General features: G+C 36.6%; 2 protein-coding genes and 1 pseudogene across 3 annotated transcripts; 1 reads left to right on the forward strand and 2 right to left on the reverse strand.

The window, feature by feature from the left end:
- Positions 1-1,140: 1,140 nt before the first annotated feature.
- LOC110748023 (uncharacterized) lies at positions 1,141-4,120 on the reverse strand (annotated as a pseudogene).
- A 1,992-nt stretch (positions 4,121-6,112) lies between these two features.
- LOC110747748 (DNA repair protein XRCC3 homolog) lies at positions 6,113-12,128 on the forward strand. 2 transcript variants are annotated; one of them, XM_088253146.1, is made up of 5 exons: positions 6,113-6,382; positions 6,973-8,387; positions 8,886-8,970; positions 9,210-9,264; positions 9,862-12,128. In XM_088253146.1, the coding sequence occupies exon 2, from the start codon at positions 7,156-7,158 to the stop codon at positions 8,044-8,046; it is 891 nt and encodes a 296-aa protein (XP_088109272.1). In that variant the 5' UTR covers positions 6,113-6,382; positions 6,973-7,155; the 3' UTR covers positions 8,047-8,387; positions 8,886-8,970; positions 9,210-9,264; positions 9,862-12,128. The 2 variants fall into 2 exon arrangements, with proteins under 2 accessions (XP_088109272.1, XP_088109271.1); XM_088253145.1 differs by lacking the exons at positions 9,210-9,264; positions 9,862-12,128 and having other exon boundaries at positions 8,886-9,162.
- LDOX (leucoanthocyanidin dioxygenase) lies at positions 11,018-12,603 on the reverse strand. Its single transcript, XM_021947877.2, has 2 exons — positions 11,950-12,603; positions 11,018-11,738 (listed from the first exon to the last, which is right to left on the reverse strand). The coding sequence occupies exons 1-2, from the start codon at positions 12,456-12,458 to the stop codon at positions 11,174-11,176; spliced, it is 1,074 nt and encodes a 357-aa protein (XP_021803569.1). The 5' UTR covers positions 12,459-12,603; the 3' UTR covers positions 11,018-11,173.
- Between the last annotated feature and the right edge of the window lie 7,360 nt (positions 12,604-19,963).

Below are 19,963 nucleotides of genomic sequence, written 5' to 3' on the forward strand. Positions count from 1 at the left end.
GAAGATAACATCAATTACAATAATCTAATATTATTTATTTGATTATGGGCCAAATAAATATATATTTTGCTTTGTTTACGAATGTGGGCCGAACCATACCGATCCAGAAGCTCAAACTCTAACGAAAGCTTCAGAACCTTGAAGCTAGCTAAGAAGTTGATAAAAGCCCAACCCAAAATCCCCGACTACTCCCAAATTAGACCTGGCGTCAGTGTTCAGCAAATTTGACTCCCTCAAAAGCCAGAAGGCTGGGAGGCTTTTCGAGCTCCAAACAATGGCGATAGCAGACGCTTTAGGTCAAGGTACATCATCTGTAATTGTCTTAATGATGCATATGTACAAATTTGAGTGTCTGCATTTATTTTTTGCTTGCGTATGTACGCGTTGTGGGTTTTGTGGGGGTTTAGCTGTATCTGGCTCTTTGGTTCATGAGAAAGCAAAACAAGGGGTTTAGGATGAACATTTCCCTTTTGGGTGTTTTTATATAAAATTAAAAAATTAAGTTACAGGAGGAAAATTTCTGCTTGAGGTGGTGTTATGTGTGAATATGCTTAATGTTTGTTTATGTGTTCATATTCTAGAAAGTTAGAACTTAAACGAATAAATAAAAAGTTACATGGAAGTATATTATTAGAAATGCAAAAGTAAAAGTTTCCCAATCAAATTTTCAACTTGCCAGTAGAGAGCAATTGCAGGTGATAAATGACCAAAATTAGTGATGAATCAAAAAGCAGGGTTTGAAAAATCAATGAACTGAAAGAATACTCCAGACCCAAATAACTTTTTTGGGTCCAAAGTCCAGTCATAACTTTAATCTTATAATTAAATGTTACGAAAATGTGGAATGGCAAGTTAGGGTTGTAGTCTAAAGCAATGTTTTCAAAGGCGAGGCGTATAGGTGAGGCGTTTTTAGTAGCGCTATGCAAGCCGTAAGCCTTGAAGCGTTGAGGCGTAAGCCTTTTGGATATTAATTTATTTTAATAAGAAAAATTTATAAATAATACAATACAATTAAATTGTACAACTAATTCTTATTGAACCATAGCAATCTTTTAAATATAAGTACTAATTGTCTTTCAAAGCATAATAATCAATCCCAAAACATAAAATATTTATTTAACATCAAAACAAAAACATAATTCACTCATCCCACTCCTGAACACTAATATCATTCAAACTAGCATCACTATCATATTGATCAACTGTATCAATATGAAAAGGATATTTTCCACTATCAAATGTTGAAGGATCTATCTCATCATCTTCATCCATAAGCATCGCTCTTAAGGACTTGCTTTTGACTTTCCTCTTACCTATACATATGAACAATGAATTAAAATTTAGTTGTAATGAATTAAACACTAATTGTAACTTTCACTCCATGATTTACTTTCCATACTTACTTGAGGTTTCACCATCTTTTCTCTTTTTTGAAGTTAACGAGGAAAGAAGAACATCATCATCAAGAATAAGATCATCATCAATAATAGGATCTTGAGTTCTAGAATGGACAATAGGCTCTTGAGTCCTAACATGAATATTCCCTTGCTCTTGAGTCCTAGGATCAACAATAGGCTCCACAGAAATAGGCACTCGAGTATGTAGATCAGTTTCATAAGGTTACCGTATTATACTTCACATATACTAGAGCATTGAGCTTTTGATGTTCAAGTCTATTTCTTTTCTTTGTATGAATCTAAAATGAATATAAACATACAAATTAGATTTAGAAGGATCAAAATTTGAACAATAAAATCAATGCAGATGCACTACAAGTAAGGCTAAGGACCCGAATAGCAAATTTTAACCGAAGAACTTTACCTGCTCAAATGTGCTCCAATTCCTCTCACACCCAGATGCACTACAAGTAAGGCTAAGGACCCGAATAGCAAATTTTGTCAACTCAGGTGTGTCCCTTCCAAAACGCTTCCACCAATTTGCTAAAAAAAACAAAACAAATCCATCTAATTAAGTTAAACATTTATTTCAAGTGTTCATTATACTTGAAAGAAAATGAAAAAGTAAAGATTATAACCTGGAGTTCGTAGTTTCCTTGAATTCACAACGAGACGACCTCCAAACTCTCATTTTGCCTCATCATACAAGTCCAATTGGATATCAGCAACCATACGATCCTCAAAAGACAACATCCTACTCATACAATCTTCCAATCCCTTCCTCACTTCTTCAGCATTAGAAAAGGTTTCTTCATAACGCAATTGAGGGTTCAAATAATAACCAGCAGCATGTAAAGGTTGATGAAGTTGTGGGCCCCATCTTTCGTCTATTCTTCTCCAAATTGGTTTATACTTTCTTTCAACTTTTCCACAATTAAAAGCAATCTTCTCTTTTGCAACATCCATTAACTCATAAATAAATCCCATAGCGGGTCTCTCCTCTGAATCAACTTCTCTCAAAACAGATACTAATAGAGTAACACTTTTGATGCAAAAAGCAACATGAGACCAAAAATTAACATCATATAGTATAGTTGAGCGAGCCCTAATACTTTCATTATGTTGGACAAATGGTCCATTGTGCCATTCTCTAGAAGAAAACATAGCCTGAAGAGGTTGCTTTTGCTTATAGATGCTTTGAAGAGTAAGATAAGAAGTGACAAACCGTGTGATTGCAGGGCGAATTATCTCTTTGTTTTTCGTGAAAGATCTCATCAAAGCAAGAACCCATGTATGCCCATAAATAAACTTCACTACTTGCTTGGCTAGTCTAATTGTATCTTCAAAAACTTTCATTTTGCTAATATCTTCTAACATCAAATCAATGCAGTGGGCAGCACAAGGAGTCCACCATAACTTCTTCCTCTTCTCCATAAGTTTCACTCCAACATTCTTATAATTAGAAGCATTATCTGTTATTACTTGAATCACATGCTCCTCCCCAACTTCTTTGACAACATCATCTAAATATTTGAACAGTAACGTTCCATTTTTTATGGAATCAGATGCATCAATAGATTTTAAAAACCAAGTACCTGCAGGGCTATTCACAAGAAAGTTTATTAGCACTCTATTTTTACCATCAGTCCAACCATCAGACATAATAGTACATCCATACTCTGCCCAAGCTGTCACATCCCGGATCGGCTCTGCCGTAGCACGATATTGTCCGCTTTGGGCCCCCCTCTCTGGCCCTCACGGTTTTGTTTCTGGGAGCTCACGACCAACTTCCCAGTGGGTCACCCATCCTGAGATTGCTCTCGCCCCCAACTCGCTTAACTTCGGAGTTCCTACTACTCCGAAGCCAGTGAGCTCCCAAAAGGCCTCGTGCTATATGGATGCGGGTGTGTACATTTAAGGCACATCACCCACTCTCCGTTGGTTGATGTGGGATCTCACAATCCACCCCCCTTAAGGGCCCGACGTCCTCGTCGGCACACTCGCACCACACGGCAGAGTGGCTCTGATACCAAATTGTCACATCCCGGATCGGCTCCGCCGTAGCACGATATTGTCCGCTTTGGGCCCCCCTCTCTGGCCCTCACGGTTTTGTTTCTGGGAGTTCACGACCAACTTCCCAGTGGGTCACCCATCCTGGGATTGCTCTCGCCCCCAACTCGCTTAACTTCGGAGTTCCTACTACTCCGAAGCCAGTGAGCTCCCAAAAGGCCTCGTGCTATATGGATGCGGGTGTGTACATATAAGGCACATCACCCACTCTCCGTTGGTTGATGTGGGATCTCACACAAGCTTTCTTATGTTCTTCCATCATCGTATTAATGTCGTTAACTTCTTCCTTAAGGAGTCCTCAACTCATGCATTGATGGAGGCTTAAATCCTATACTATATGCAGCAATCCCTTCCACCATAGGTAGCCAAAATGGATCATTTACAATATTAAACGGGAGTGCTCTAGAGAAGAAAAAACGACCAATCTTTCGACAAACTTCTTTTCTTTCTTCTTGTTTGTATGCTGAATTTAATTTACTTTGCCGAGCTTCTAAAGTGACAAATCTATCCATTGGTCCTTTTGATTTAGGTTGTGGTCCAAGAGCCTCATCAACTGCAGCACTCCTAGTATCAGGGATTCCATATTCTTCATCCAATGAAGTTTCCATACTCTGAGCCCCTCCTCCTGGACCATCCCCAATCTCTCTAAGCATTTCATTTTTCTTTCTTTTTTCAAGTTGCAAATTTTTCAAAGTTGCAGCACACTCTTTTTGCACATGCTCAGTACTTTCTTACATGGTTGCATACCATGATGAGTTTGACCCAAATGATGCTTAAGTCTAGAAATTCCTCCACTGCATCTTTGATCACAAAATGCGCATCTCAAGTATTTTTCCCCCCTCTATTTCTTTTGCATACTTCCACGTAGGATCTTTTCGATTCATAACTATAAAACAACACTATTAATATTTCTAAGATACAAGTATGATGCATGTACGTCAAATTTCTACTATATCACATAAACGAATAAGATAACTAATATATTTTTAAAAAAAATTGAAAAAAAATTATACGAAACTTCAAATTACAGTTGCGAAGAATTAGAGAGAAAAATAAAATAACTTACTTGCAGTCGAAAGATGAAGAGAATTCTTGAAATTAATGGAGATTATATGATAATGTTAGGAATTAGGGTTGTACAACATATATATAATTCCATGTGTTAATATATTAATTTAAGAGAATTTTAAATAAAAAAAAAAAAAAAAAAAAGGGTAAGTAGAAAAGCTACGGCTGGAGATAGAAAAGGCAAGAATTAATCTTGCCTTAAGTTTAATACAATAAGGGCATGTTTGGTAGGGCTCACTAGATAGGACTGTCCTATATTGTACCTGAAACCCATGTTTGGTTTGAAAAGGGACTAATTTAAATGGGATTGTAGAGCCCAACAGTAAACAAAAAGCCTCACTAGCTCTTCCAATTTAGTGAGCCTCAAAATCGGTTCGCAAAATAGCGATGTCGCTAAACAGAGAACGCGAGTCCGACAATAACCAGCTTCTTCTTCTTCACCTAGAACTATAACCACCACAGACCCAGCCAAACCACCAGAATCACCACAGACCATCGTCAAACCCAGTCACTCGAACCAACCACCATCAATTCAAACCCAATCACTCGAATCAACCACCACCAATTCAAACCCACTGGAACCACAACCCAATTGAACCCAAATTCAACAACCACTGTCAAACCCAATTGAACCTTCCAAGAAATCATCCACCATGATCAAGAAAACTGCAAGGGAGACACCATTAACGGAGATGTGGGCTTTCTTGTATGAGACTGAGAGAAGGAAGTCATGAATTCCCAGTCTTGAAGTGGTTTGACAAAAATTCTAAAAACTAATTGGTACCCATTAAAGGATTCTTCCGGTAAATGACATAGAAGCCATCAAGTTGAACTTATGGAATAAATAGCTGGTATTGAATTTTCATCCTCTGTCTCTCTCTCTTTCTACTCTTTTTCTCAACCTAAAATCCCTGACCACTCTCTCTTTCTCTCTCAGTAAAGGTTACAGCTTTCAATTTAGACAGTTTGATTAAGAAGGAAGGAAGAAGAAGAGAGGAAGAAAGGAAAAAAAAAAAAGGGGGATGGCCTGGGAAGGAAGAAGAAGAGAGGAAGAAAGGAAGAAAAGTAAATAAATAAATAAAAAAAGAGAGAAAGAAACGGGCTGGGAAGGAGAGGAAGAAGAAAAGGAGAAAAAAGAGAAGGAAAAAAAAAAAGAAGAAGAAGAGATAAGATAGTTTTAGCAATCTTTAATTAAAATTAAATATTAGAATTTTATTTTTTTAATTAAAATTAAATATTAAAATAATTATTTTTTAGTCCGACACAACACCAAACATAGGTCTTCACTATTTTTACAATCCAGCTTCTTAGTCCGACGCAGCACCAAACGTAGGTCAGGACTTAATCCAGCTTAGGCCAATCCAAGTTAATCCGAGACAGTCCTAGGATTTAGTCCAGTCCATGATAGTCCGCCGTGCCAAACGACCCCTAAAGGGATAGCATGTTTACAATAAAGGGAAGGAAAAAAAAAAAAAAAACAGAAACTAGTTCAAAACACTACGTCGTTTCACTTTTAAGTTTTTTTATAAAACACTTCAATCGAAACGACGTCGTTTCGTTACAATAACCTAAAATAAAATAAAAACTGAGTCGTCTTCCTCGCGAATTCCTCTTCCTCGCAGCGCCGCAGCCAAATTGCAGACGCTCAAAATTTCTTCCGGTTCAGATCAAGCGCGCCTTGCTCCGCCTCGCTACGCCTTGCAACGCCTCCTTACGCCTTCCCCGCGCTAAACGTGCAACTCGCTAAACAGTCGACCACCTCGGGCGTTTTCCTGCCGCCTCGCTCCGACGCGCGCTCCGAAGCGCGCGAAGGCATGCCTTTGAAAACACTGGTCTAAAGTCATAGAGTACTATTCTAATCACACCTTATTATTGATATAATTACTTTGAACTCAAATCGTATGTCCCACCAGAATTCTTTGAGCCATTGATGGGTTTCTGTGATGGGCTGAGTGTTTCCATTATGAATGAATGATCTGTTTTTGTATCCGTTATGATTGAATTCTCTGTTTTGGTATCTGTGATTGAATGATTGGTTTTTGCTTCCATTATGCAGTTTATGATTATTTCATATTGAATTTGGTGGTGATTGCTTGATAAGCTTGAAGGATTTGCTTCTCATATGCAGTTTATTATCTGTTTTATATACATGGAAGAAGGATAACTTTTCAATGTCAAATTGCTTATTTTTATTGTAGATATTTGAGTTTACAAACAAACTGTGCATTCAATTCCCTGAAGGATTGTTGTATATTATTTGCAAATTGCATTCATCTCATTTTTGTGCTTCTCTCTACAGCTTTTCCTTGTACTGAATCATGAATATTAGAGTAGGAGGACAGTGTTGGTTTTGAAAGATAACTGAATGAATGCATGGATTGGAGGGACGCAACCTTTTTGTATATCTAATTTCCGAATGTATAATTTTGTTGTGCAGGGATTTGAAGATTAAGTTCAAATGTAAAGCTCATGATTGTGGAGAAGAACAAGTTTCAAGGAAAGGCATTGTCCCTGTCATACACAAAGACCGCCATTACTGCAATTAAGGAGAAGTTCAGTTCAGAGCAGTTGGAAAGGTTTAAGGGGAGTTGTTTTGGTCATCTATTACTCATTCGAAAAAATGACACCACAAAACCTCCTGGTCCTTCCTCTTTCAACCCCTAAATTAAGCATCGGATGCCCAATACTGGACGGCTGCTTGGGTGGCGGCATACCCTGCAACTCCATAACAGAATTGGTGGGGGAGAGCGGTTCTGGAAAGACGCAAGTTTGTCTCCAACTAACAGTAAGAGCTCAGCTCCCACCCTCACATGGTGGACTAGGAGGGTCCTCCCTCTACATACACACAGAATTCAGCTTCCCATTTCGTCGACTGCAGCAACTAGCCAACCATTATCAGGCATCACACCCTAACTTGATAGGGTTGAACCCATTGGAAGACATATATGTTCATGCCGTTCATGATGCACAACAAATGGTCCATGTGCTTCGAGACATAGAAGCATTTATGGGCATTGGTCACACCCGGTTACCTGTAAAGCTCATTGTCATTGATTCCATTGCTGCACTGTTTGGGTCACAATATGACCGAACACCCGCTGATTTGAAACGCAGATCTGAAATGTTTTTCAAGGTTTCCGGGAAATTAAAGGCTTTGGCAAATAAGTTTGGGGTGGCTGTGGTTTTGACCAACCAGGTGGTGGATTTCATTGGGTCAGCTGATGGAATAGATGGGGTGAGATTGGGAAACTTGGAGTGCTTACATACATCAGCCAGACGAGTTAGTCCAGCTTTGGGACTGGCTTGGGCACATTGCGTCAATTCAAGGGTGTTCTTGTCAAGGCATGAGGAATCTGTTGGGGTTAACAGTCCTTATGCACATTCAACAAGTATATCCAGTCAAACACGAAGGAGACTTACTGTTGTTTTTGCCCCACATTTGGCCCCTGCATCGTCTCAATTTGTAATCACAAAAGAAGGTGTAGTTGGAGTATCGACGGTATTTGGCTAATAATTGCATTGCGAGGACTTGTGTTGGGGATAAAATATATGGAAAATAATGAGCTGTTCCAAATCTCCTGCCTTCCCTACACAGAGCACACAACCCAAGAAAATCTAGCACTCCCACCAACTCCATCTCAAGATGGTCGTGATCTCAGTTGCAGGCCAAAATCTGGGCAGAAGCACAAGGCATCAATACCTTCATCCAATATCACTTTTGGTGAAATTGATGATGAAAACCCAAAGGGCAATAAGAAGATCATGCATAGAGATATTGAACGGCAAAGAAGACAAGAAATGGCCACCCTTTATGCATCTCTTCGATCACAACTCCCCCTCGAATATCTCAAGGTACGGTAGCTAGCTAGTTAATTTTCTCAAATAATGTGTTAAATTTCGAGATATATATACAACTGTTAATCAACACTGTGTACTGAATTCGGACATAGTCCGACTAATCAACGGTCTTGATACACAATCTAGTAACATAACATGTCACCATGACGGTTAGAATCATTGGCAACTGTCTTCAACTTTAGTTAGGGATTTAATTTGCCACTTTTCTTTTCTTGGCTACTTAAATATCTTTACTGCAAGGGGGTTTATAGCTCAAGTGGCTCACGCACTTTAGATCTTCTGTTTTTGAGTCCCCCTCCTTTATAATATTGCTTGTGTAAAAAGTATCTTTTTTATCAACCATGGCTAATGTTCTCTTAGAAGAGTACTTATGCTACCAGACAAACACTTATATTGTCAGATTGCAAATTTCGACTACCATTGCAAAGCAAAGTAGTCTGACAAGAGAACATTTCTCCATCAATACCTCATATTTGGTGTGTAAATACACAGGTGAGTGATGGGAGAAGCATTGATACGTCTGAGCTCCAACAGAGATTGACAAAAACTTATGATCAGCCAGCTGACTTCAAATAAGGTGCTGGGAGAACTGATATCCTTTGTAAAAGTTTGGTGTGATGAATTTATATACCTGTAGATATTCGACCTTCCAGGCACTTAATGTGGCCTGGTATTGAAATGTGGCTGAGAGTTTTGCAAAAGCTGTTGAATATAACATGTCCCTGTATATATGTGAAATTTGTGTTTTATTAAGGTTTTTTGGTTTTGAGATTGGAAACTGTAACTTTCTTGATGGTATCAGTTTCTTTCTTTCAGCTCCATGATCAATCATACCATCATGTTCTCTCGTTATATCACAAGTATATTTAAGGTAACTTGTCCCATACATATATATAATTTCTTAATTGTTTGCTCATCATTTGTGCGCTTTAAATCGGTTATGAGATGAGGAAAGCTTTGTGTTTTTTGGTTGTCCAGTTATAATTTGTGTAAATTATATTCATCATTCAGCTCTTTCTTCCTTATTGTTACATATGCTAGCATATATGGTATTACAATACAAAAAACACTTATATAATAATTATAACGAAAAAAGAGCTCGAAAGGATATACTCATCGATCGTTGAGGAAAGAATGAAAACAGTTTTCTGAGTTTTGAAACAGATCTCTAAAAGAAAACTATCAGTTGGGTTAATTTTGTTTAGCAATATTTATTACTGCATATGATGTTTTGATGGAATATATTATTACACATCACATACTTTTCAGTAATTGTCCATATATTATGAAAAGAATTGGAAAACTCCATGTTCATTGTTCTATCTGAAGTAAAAAAATTTGGGATAGTTCTGTGAGAATCTCGCGAGGTAAAAAATTATGAAGGAAAAAAGTCACATGGAAATATATTATTCGAAATGCAAAAATTACAAATTGGATGATTATGATTACATATTCAAATTGGTTGCAGGTGATAAATGACAAAAATGAGTTAGGTTAAACGTCAGTCAAAAAGCAGGGCTTGGACAATGAATAGAGAGAAAGAATACTCCATTGACGCAAAGAACTTTTTGGAAAGTCCACTCAAAACTTTAAATGTTATAACAATTTGGAATGGTAAGTACGGGTTGTAATATAAAGTTTAATCATACCTTTATGATTTACATAATTACTTTGAACTCAAATCGTCTGCCCCGCCAGAATTTGGTTGAGACGATGCCATAGACTGGTGGTTAAATTCAAAAACCGCCCTCATATATAACTAGGAGATTGGACTTTATGGTTGATATTGGCCTTGATTTTGGCTACGTAAGTTTTGGATGGATTTCTGTCCCATCATGGGATATCCATACAGTAATCTATATGCGCGTGAACGACTGTCCTCAACTTTGCTCTTTAATTTTTGTCGTACATGATATTATTCTTTTGGCCGCATCAAGAGCTAGTTAGAAACGTAATATGTTGTGTAATTAGAATATGCCACTCTTTTCGCCACATCAAGAACTAGTTAGAAACATAGTATGTTGTGTCATTAGAATATGCCAGGGGACGTCCATAAATTTCTAAACTCTGAACAAATTTGTGTCCATTTATTTATTTATTTAGTATGAAAATTGTGTCAATTTTATTAACTCACTTAATATCCAGTAAATTCGTTTAGGGTCCATTATGATAGATTTTATAATAAAGCTAAATTAGATTAAAAACTATATAAATACACTTGGGTAAAATGTATTCGAAATAGAATTGAAACAGTGTATTTAAAATACAACAAATCATTGGACTATGTAATATAATCTTAATTTTCTAATATAAATCATTGGATCATGTGTGCCTCTAATGGAGTATGGGTAAGTGGTACATTTTCTTTAAAAAAATTGAGGAAGAAATTGTTCTCATTAGTTAAGAAAGAAAAAAAAAAGACCTTTTTATCTTTCCAAAATATTAAAATGGATTGCATTATGGTTGCCTTGGTGCAATCTCATTTGTAAATTTTCCAGCTTAATAAACAATATGAAGCACTTATATATACCAAACTTGAAGATGAGATCTGGCCTAGAAATAAGAAAAATGAGACCACCCATATAATGAGATATGGACTAGAAATAGCCATTAATCACAGGAACAAGGGAAATAAAATAAATATTATTCAACAAAGCAGGTAGACAGTAGCTAGAAGAGCAGACATCATGACAACCAAGATATATCATCCAAACTAGGCCATAAATTGGCTTCATAAATATCATAATTTCACAACAATATGATAACTAATATAAGCAGCTTCACTTGTTGAGCAGAGCCTCTTGACTCTTCCTGAACAACTTGTGCTGAATATGCTCAGCAAAAGTTCTTGGTGGGAAGATTGGCGGCTCAGTCTCTGACACAGTTTCCGGGAGCGGCTTAAGGATGATCTTCTCCTTTGGTGGCTCACAGAAAACTGCCCATGAAATCCTCACCTTCTCCTTGTTCACCATTCCTCTGTGAAGAATGCTTTTGTACTTACCATTGCTCAAAATCTCAATGGTGTCCCCAATATGCATGACAATGGAATTTGGAACACACTTGGCAGTGACCCACTTGCCTTCATAGAAAAGCTGCAGGCCAGGAACCATGTTGTGGAGTATGAAGGTGAGTGCACTGACATCAGTGTGAGCTTCAACACCAAGTGCAAGCTCTGGCTGAGGGCAAACTGGGTAGTAGTTGATTTTCATTTGCAAGAGAAGCTCCTCAAGCCCCCCAACTTCCTTCTCCAGCCTCCCTTCTTCCAATCCCAACCCAAGTGACAGCACGCGCAGTACCTTGGTTGCTAGCGCCCTCAGTTCCTTAGCATACTCGGCGGTAGCCTCACTGCAAAGGTATTAACTATCTATGTTAACAGAAATATTGAGGGTCTGAAAAAACAAAACTGTTGATAAGACAGAATATTGATATCTATGAAAAGAAAGTTATGTAAACAATTGATAATTCTTTAAAGAATGTTGTGTTATTTTCTAGGATATGTTCAAAATTTTCATTCAATTAAGAATGATAAGAATTTTTTTTTCCCTTGAGTACTTACATGTAATCAGCAGGTGTTTGAGGCCAAATGGACAAGTCACGCTTGTCCTCAGGGAATATAAGGTGGAAGAAATAGTCCTCCCACTCAAGCTGCCCAGAAGCATTGTTTGCAAGCTTGCTTCCATAGCCTTGAATTTTACCAGAGGCCTGGTCATTGGCATACTTCTCCTTTTGCTCAATGGGAAGATCGAAAAAGGCCTTCCCGGCCTTCCTAACCCGGTCCATGAGCTCATCGGAGATGCCATGGTTCACAAGGTGCATGACACCCCAGTCCACTGCTGCCTTGTTCAACTCCTCCCTGCATCTCTCTCTCACCTTTTCGTTCTCAGAGTCTATCTCCTTCAAATCAATGGTGGGAACTTGAGGCCCATCAGTGCTCTTCTCCTGTTCGAAGATGTCACCAATGTTTATGAGCTCTTCCTTGGGTCTGATGTACTCCTTTGGGATTGTTGCAATTCCACTGCTGGCCAAGGTCTCAACTCTTGAGTTAACTGAATCAGAGCTCACCATTTTGGCAGCCGGCTCTTCGTAAGCTCTGAACTCTTGGCTAGCTTTCTTTAATAGCTTTTTTACACTAAAAGTGCAGGCCTATGCTCTTTTCTTATGGTGGATTGATGAAGCAATGGTTTAATGGTGTATTGGTAATGTTGCTTTTATAGTAGTGTAGCCAAATTAGTAGTTGGAGGTGCTTATATTTCAAGGGGAACTTCTTGCCAACCAGAGAGAGAGTGGAGAATGTGTTTGTGTTGAATTTGTGTGATTTTGGGTCTGTTGTCCATGTGACACTTCTCACCCACCGGACTTCTCATACAAGGAAGGTTTGACTGGCAAGTGAGCATGCATGGGATTTAAGCTACAACCATATCCGTCCTTTCAGAGTTTCAGACAGTGCCAGCTACAAGACTTCTGTTCTTCATTGCCTAACTATAGCATTTAAATGCATTGTTCTAGAAACTAATTAGTTTTATATTTTTACTCTAAAAACTAATAATTAATCACACATTTGGCTACCCTAAACAAAGAGGCCCCTAAGCACGGTAGATAGATTAAGGGCTACACCTACATGTTTATTAGTTGCATTCCAATTTATGCCTGAGCATATGTAGCATTAGAACCACTTCCAATTATACCTTATTTCACTGGACTAATAATCCAAACTCTCTATTTTATTTTCTGTAGAGATGTTATCGGGGAGGGGAGAATCGAGTACACGATCAATCTCAAGTGTAAATACTTTTATCCATTTGAGCTACAAGCATTTTGCTAATATTTCAAACTTTGAGCCCAAGTTACCCTAATGATTTATTTGGTTTCATAAATCCACATTCTTTGTATTCAATAGAAAAGGGCAAGAGTTAGACTCTTGTCATAAGCAGTGTTTATTTTTTCTGCCACTAGAGCTATAAGTCCGTACAAGTAACGTTGTGATCTCGAATTTATTGCTTCTTTGACTTTTTCATGTTTAATATATTTAATTTTAAAGAGTTATAAGTCGGTTGTATCAATAGCTAGAAAGTTCCTTCCTCATCCACACTACGGGCCTGAATTGGTGCCACAAATCAGCGGGCGTTGAGGTTCCATTCTCATAAAACCACCATATATCGCTTGTTTTGTTGAGCACGTTTTTCCTACCTACCAGTAAGCAAACAAGGTTCAACAAGACCAAACAGAGGCAAGCTAGCTTGTTTTGTTGGTGACATTTGGATACAGAGGAATTCTAGCAACCTTGTCTCTAACTTTTTCTTTTGGACCTGCCCGTTTTTTCTAATGACATGTGTCACTTTACTTACACTTCAAACAATATCATTAATACTCGAGACAAGCTAGCTTTTGTTTTCCTAATTTACCCTTATTAAATGTATTAACCTTTATGTTTCTTTCAATTTATCAATTTTTTTTTACAACTTTCTTATCATCTCGTTAAAAATTAAATAAGAAAAAAAAACATCAGTTTTTTAAAAGAGCGTAAAAATCAAACTTACAATCAATCCAATTGCCGTAGGATTAGTCTTTTAACAGAAATTTTTTATTTTAAAAAAAATATTCAGCAGGAAACAACCTAAAAATTTATCCCAGGTGGCGGAAATGGATGGGATGGTAAAAAAAATTCTTGGAACACCTACATCATTCCAACGATTTGAACATCAACATACATTCAAGACCCAGGCATGTTCATGCATGTTTGTTTCCACGTGAATTTGAATTTTTCACCACACACGTGATTCTTCATCAATATATGATATATCACTTTTAAATTAATTTTTTAACAAGGTAATAAGAAAATTGTAAAAAAATTAAAAGATAAATTGAAGGAAATATGAAAGTCAATATATTTAAGGGGCCCTATATTTAATAAGGGTAAGTTTGGAAAACAAAAGTTAGCTTGTCTCAAGTATTGATGACGTTGTTTTAAGTGTATAGAAAATGACGCATGTCATTAGAAAAAGGGAGAAAATCCAAAAGAGAATGTTAGAAAGAAGGTTGTTAGCATTCCTCCTTTTTTTTTTTGTCTGAACCACGAGGTGGTCCTGGATGGGCCCCAACTATGAGTGACACTTTTAAGCCTTAACCACAATCCAGACTAATCCCCGCTCACATCGGGTCGTCCCGTAAAGAGTAAAGTGCTGGCCAAAGTGATGACTCCATACGAGAGCAGGGATCAAACCCCTGACCTCTTTTAAGGAATGAAAGTGCCGAACCACACACATCAACCACCTTGATTGTTAGCATTCCCCTTTGGGTACATTACCTCTTTTGACAATTCTAATAAAGCAGAGACACTGGCACTGGACCGAACGATAATTAACCTATTTGATGTAATGTTGCTTGTTAGGTTGGTCTAATTCTCTTTTAGGTGGTTTTGAGTTAGATGGAGAAGTCTCCCGAAGATGTTTATGATTTCTATTTTCTTTGATTCTTGGATTTGGGGTCTGGAGGGAAGACTCGGGAGAAGTCTCTTGAAGGCAAGTTGGTTGATTTGGCACCTCGTGTGTGTCAACTACGCAACTTTCAGTCAGTCTACCTGCCTATATCTTCGTTACTTTCTTCCAAATCTTTTCCACTTTGTTTTTTTTAGCCTTTTGTCTTTCTTGCAAGTTATAATTGTCTCATTGTCTTCAAAATATTATTGTTTATAAGAACTTGTTAATTAGAATTGTATATCTTATGCTATTAAACTATACTCTTTGAATTACAATCAAATAAAAATTCATTTAATTAATGATTTGAGTCGATAATGTAGCATCATATCATGCTAGACTGGGGTTAATAGTTCAAATGGTTAAGAACAGTCGTCGTGGCACTGTTTGTGATGGATGATGGGAGTAGAGTGGCCATAAATTTTCTACACATCTATGAATTGTTTACTCATAGAATACAAGTCAACATAGGAGGGGTAGTTGCAAGCTAATTTGTAGGGTGTGCATCAAACAAAACTAGGAACTGATAAGAGGTTACTTGGGCGAAATCTATGGGCAACTCCATTGTTTATATTATTATTATAATGTGTTTTGATTCGGTCGCTTGCTGCAAAGACGGTTTATGTATTAAATATGACTATATATGACGCTTTTTAAAAAAATTTAAATTATTTAAATAGTCTCACGTCCTAATACATGAAAATGCTTCTCAGTTGTGCCCTTGAGCTGTTATTATTATTATTATTTAAATTGGCATTATTTCTTCCAACTATTCCCTATTTTTTCCACCCTCCTGAATTTTAAAAATATCAACTTGTTTAAACCTCCTCCACTCCACCACAGGCAACGTTATGGACAGTACGAACAACACTAATTTCCGCTTGTCTGTCATATTAGACTCTTTTTTTTCATAATGGGCAGGTGGAGGAATCCATTCTCCAAGGAAGGCGGGGATTGATTGAAATATTATGGATATGAAGGCGAGAATTGGGGTAAAATGCTTAACAGGTATGGAGATGGGAATGACATACCCACCTGCGATTTGACCTATTATCATTCCTATAAATATGTGATACTATTGAACGATGAAAAAACACTATGAGCACAAGATTTGTATCAATTTAATGGTATTTAAGTAAAAATCCAGATTATTTAGAAAATTATATTAATACATGTCAAAACTATATGTCCAAGATATGATCATCATTACAGGGGTACTAGCACCACCATCACACATCTTAATAATATATTTATATGAATTTTTATATAAATATATATAAAATCTAAACAGGGAGGGTGCGAGTAGAATACCATTCCCGCCCCTCCCCGAAGACCATACTCGAAAAATTCCCGAACTCGTCCCTCTATTTATTTTTTATCCTTCATACCCGACTAGAGGTGTCAAACATGCATTTAATTTATCGGGCCACGTCGTGCTGGCCCATTGAATAAAATCATTTATTCCAGCACGGCCCAAAACCTAAATCCACATTGAAACAGACTGTGCCCGTGCTCGGGCAGTGCCCGTACTCGGGCCCAAATACCAACCTATTTAATTTGAATTGTTTTTACTTGATTTTTTCTTTCCAACTTATGCTGAGGTACAAAAACTGTATTTTGGTCTTTGAGATATACTTCTAACAACATTTGTCAAACTCTATTGATTCTTAGAGCATCTCCAAGGGAGATGTCAAATACCAAACATCAAATTTAAATTTGATGGCTGACGTGGCAATTTGACATCTTACACAGCTTTACACTCCACCCGATATGTCAAATTAAATTATTATTTTATTACATTTTAGTGTTGATTTATTTTTAATTAAAAAGAATAGAAAATAATAAATAATAAAATATTCATTTCACATCTTGCTTTTGGGATGTCAAAAATAACATCTTAATCTTCAGCCTTCATTCCACATCAGCTTTGACACATCGGTTGGAGTGTGTGAAATATTATTTCTAGCTGTTAAATGTCTATATGGCACTTTTGACATATCGGTTGGAGATGCTCTTACACTACTTACTGGCAGAAAAACAAAAAAAGTAAAAAATAACATGGGGTTTAGTAAAAGCAAAATGAAAAAGTCAAAAGCTTTTATTGTTTTTAATTTTCAAAATATTTTATCATTAGCTTTTATTGTATATCAATCATTTGACAGTTTTCACATGTTAGTCATTTCCCATGTCAAATCTGATACTTACGTTTTTTGGAATTAAAGCAATTACCACCATAATAACCAAATAAAACAAATTAATATTAATAGTCATTTTTCCGCAAAATTGGGAAAATTATCGAGTCCAACTAATCATCCTTCCAACCAAACAAACCTCCCCACACATGCAGTTAATCAAGCAAGAAGAATTCTGAATTCTCAGTCTCACACTCGTGCAAGGAAATTCACTATTATACTCAATATAAGAACTCAAATTATAAAAATACTCTATATGAAATAGACTTCATAAACACATCCAAAGCCCATTTACAACATAAGGCCATCCCCAATGGGGGCTTTAAAATGGGCTGCACCACCTTTGGGCTCTAATAAATAGCAATTTTTCGAAAAAAACCATCCCCAATGGTATAATTTTGGGGCTCTAAATGGTAGAGCCTAACCGGAGCTGAAGCTAAATCTGTATCTGTGTACCTAGTTGCAGCCCCTGAAACCCGGTGGGGACCACATTTGGAAAAAGCTGCCAGCCCAACAATTATTTGGAGCACTTGCCTTGCGACTCAACAGAGTCATACTCGCCCATTTTGATAGTTGCTGACTACTTTTTCTATTTTTTTAATCAATTGGCCAATTGCAACAAGCTTGTCTCATTGTTTTTTGTTTTTTTTGGGTAAAGTTAACTCAGGCTACGACCCTCAAGTTCTAAATGGCTAGGTTTATTTTTTTTTAACCATGTTTTCAAATTTTGTCCAATTTTTTATTTTTTTGGGTTGAAATGTTCACAAAAAAAACACTAACGTAAATAAGTTAACAAAAAACAAAAATAGCACCTAAATTAAATTATATCATAAAAAAAATATCAAATCCTTAATATAGAGCCCCGAATATAGAGTCTCTCATTGTGGGAGAGATGCCTTTAGAGCCCCAAATATTCCATCGGAGCTCTAAATGGGGCTCTATAAACCCTTTTTAGAGCCCCAACCATTGGGGATGGCCTAACAAAGAGACTTTTAACTTCTTATAAATTACAAAATTGCAATTAATTTTTTAAAACAAACCCAACCTCAAAACCTCATTAAAAAAACCCAAAATACTCAATAGGGTATCAAAGTAATTTAATAATCAAAATTAAATTCAATAGGGTCAGTTATCATTTTTTGGGTTTGTTTATAGAAATTAAATGATGTGAGGTTTATCTATATTATTAGTGCTAAAAATGGGTATATGATTAAATATCTCATCATTAATTTGGTATATATATGTTCTTCTCTTCTCTCCAAGACTAGTATTTGTCAATTTGGTAGTATATATAATTTAATTCAACGCAAACATGAAAAAGGAAAAAAACCCTATTCATGATTAAGAACATGGAAGACTATGTTTATAGTCTTCTTGAATTTGGTGCTTTGCTATTTCTAACTTTTTTGGGTTTTGTGGTACCAAATATATTTAGTAACATGTGCCGGGCCAATTCTTAAATTCTTCCAAGTGGGCTGGGCCAAATTCGTACTTAAAAATGCCTTATGAGCGGACACAAATAATCCTAAAATTGATGAAAAAATTTAACAAATTTGACAGTAGAAGACAAATTGAACACTTAAAAAGATGGGAGTTTCACTAAAACACCCAAAATGGGGGCTGAAATTATAAAAAAACCCAACACCCAAAACACTTTATAAACACACCCAAAACCCATAATTACACACACTCAAAATCCATTTATAAACACACCCAAAAAATATACAATTGTTGATTTTGGGTGTGTTTCTATGTTTAAATAGTGTTTGAGTTTTTTTATAAATACATGTCTAGGATTGAGTTTATTTATAAATTTGTATAAAAGGATTCGTGGCCTCATAACTAAATTAGGATTCATGACCAGACCAAAACAAAAACAATAAGATTATTGAAGCAAAATAGTAAGAATCACACAAATTCAGAAGGCATTGGCATTGGAAACATGCAAATAGCATGACAACAAACGCGTCACACACTGAAACCCCACCTACCCACGTGGGCACCTTGTGTTACGCGTGCATGAGGAGAAAAGGCCAATCTGGAGAAAGCATCTTGTCCAAAAAAAAATATATATGGAGAAAGCATCAGAAATCTTGCTCACTCAATCTTGACAAGAAAAGTATCTACAGTTGACATGATGGACATGGACGGTTAATTACTTAATTATATATAATTTTTTAAGAGTGCTGCTATACGAATCCTAAAATTAACTGAGTACACCCTACTATCAAACTATTTATTGAATTACAAATTTACCCTAATATAAAATGACCAAAAAGGATATATTGAATTGTGAAACAAAAATAATTTTAATAAGTACACCCTATTCATCATATTCAACCGTAATCAAACGCAAATAAACTTTCGTGTTGTTTGGTGCCAGTAAAAGGATTTGTTAGCTTGTTTCAGCAAAGTGAATCATGGGGGTTATCTTGTTTCAAGTACCACCTAATGAGCTATATAGATTTTCTCATCGAATTCCTTCGTTCAAGATTACTAGTGCTTAACAATGATGGCCTTCCATGTCCACCTCAAGAACTATAACTGTATTTTGGTTTGAAGACTGACGCTGGCTTATTGGGGTCACTTCTTTGATTATGTTTCTCTCTAAATCAATTTGGCCCTCTCTTCTTTTCACTGGTTGGAGTTGTAGCCCCATTTTCTTTCCAATTGTTTATCTTGCCTTTCCATTTTGGTATTTGCTTATCATCAGATGTATCTCCTCATTGGCTTGCTGCCTTTTATGAAGTCACATCTACCTTCGACCAAAAACAAAGAAACAAAAGATGATTGGTGATGAAAGATATGGTGTTCCGCTGAAAATAGAAGTAAGATGATGAAGCTTTGAATTGAGGAGCTAGTAAATCTACAGCAACTTACGAAATTAAAGATTTGATGCAAACTC

Source organism: Prunus avium, chromosome 5 (assembly GCF_965620075.1).
Source record: "Prunus avium chromosome 5, drPruAviu1.hap1.1, whole genome shotgun sequence".
NCBI lineage: Eukaryota > Viridiplantae > Streptophyta > Magnoliopsida > Rosales > Rosaceae > Prunus > Prunus avium.

What these genes read in the sequence shown, in the direction of transcription:
- LOC110747748 (XM_088253146.1), top strand. Translation starts at nt 7,156, where the DNA reads ATGACACCACAAAACCTCCTGGTCCTTCCTCTTTCAACCCCTAAATTA.
- LDOX (XM_021947877.2), bottom strand. Translation starts at nt 12,458, where the DNA reads ATGGTGAGCTCTGATTCAGTTAACTCAAGAGTTGAGACCTTGGCCAGC. An exon ending in CAAACACCTGCTGATTACAT is followed by an intron (nt 11,739 to 11,949) that starts GTAAGTACTCAA and finishes ATACCTTTGCAG; the next exon opens with TGAGGCTACCGCCGAGTATG.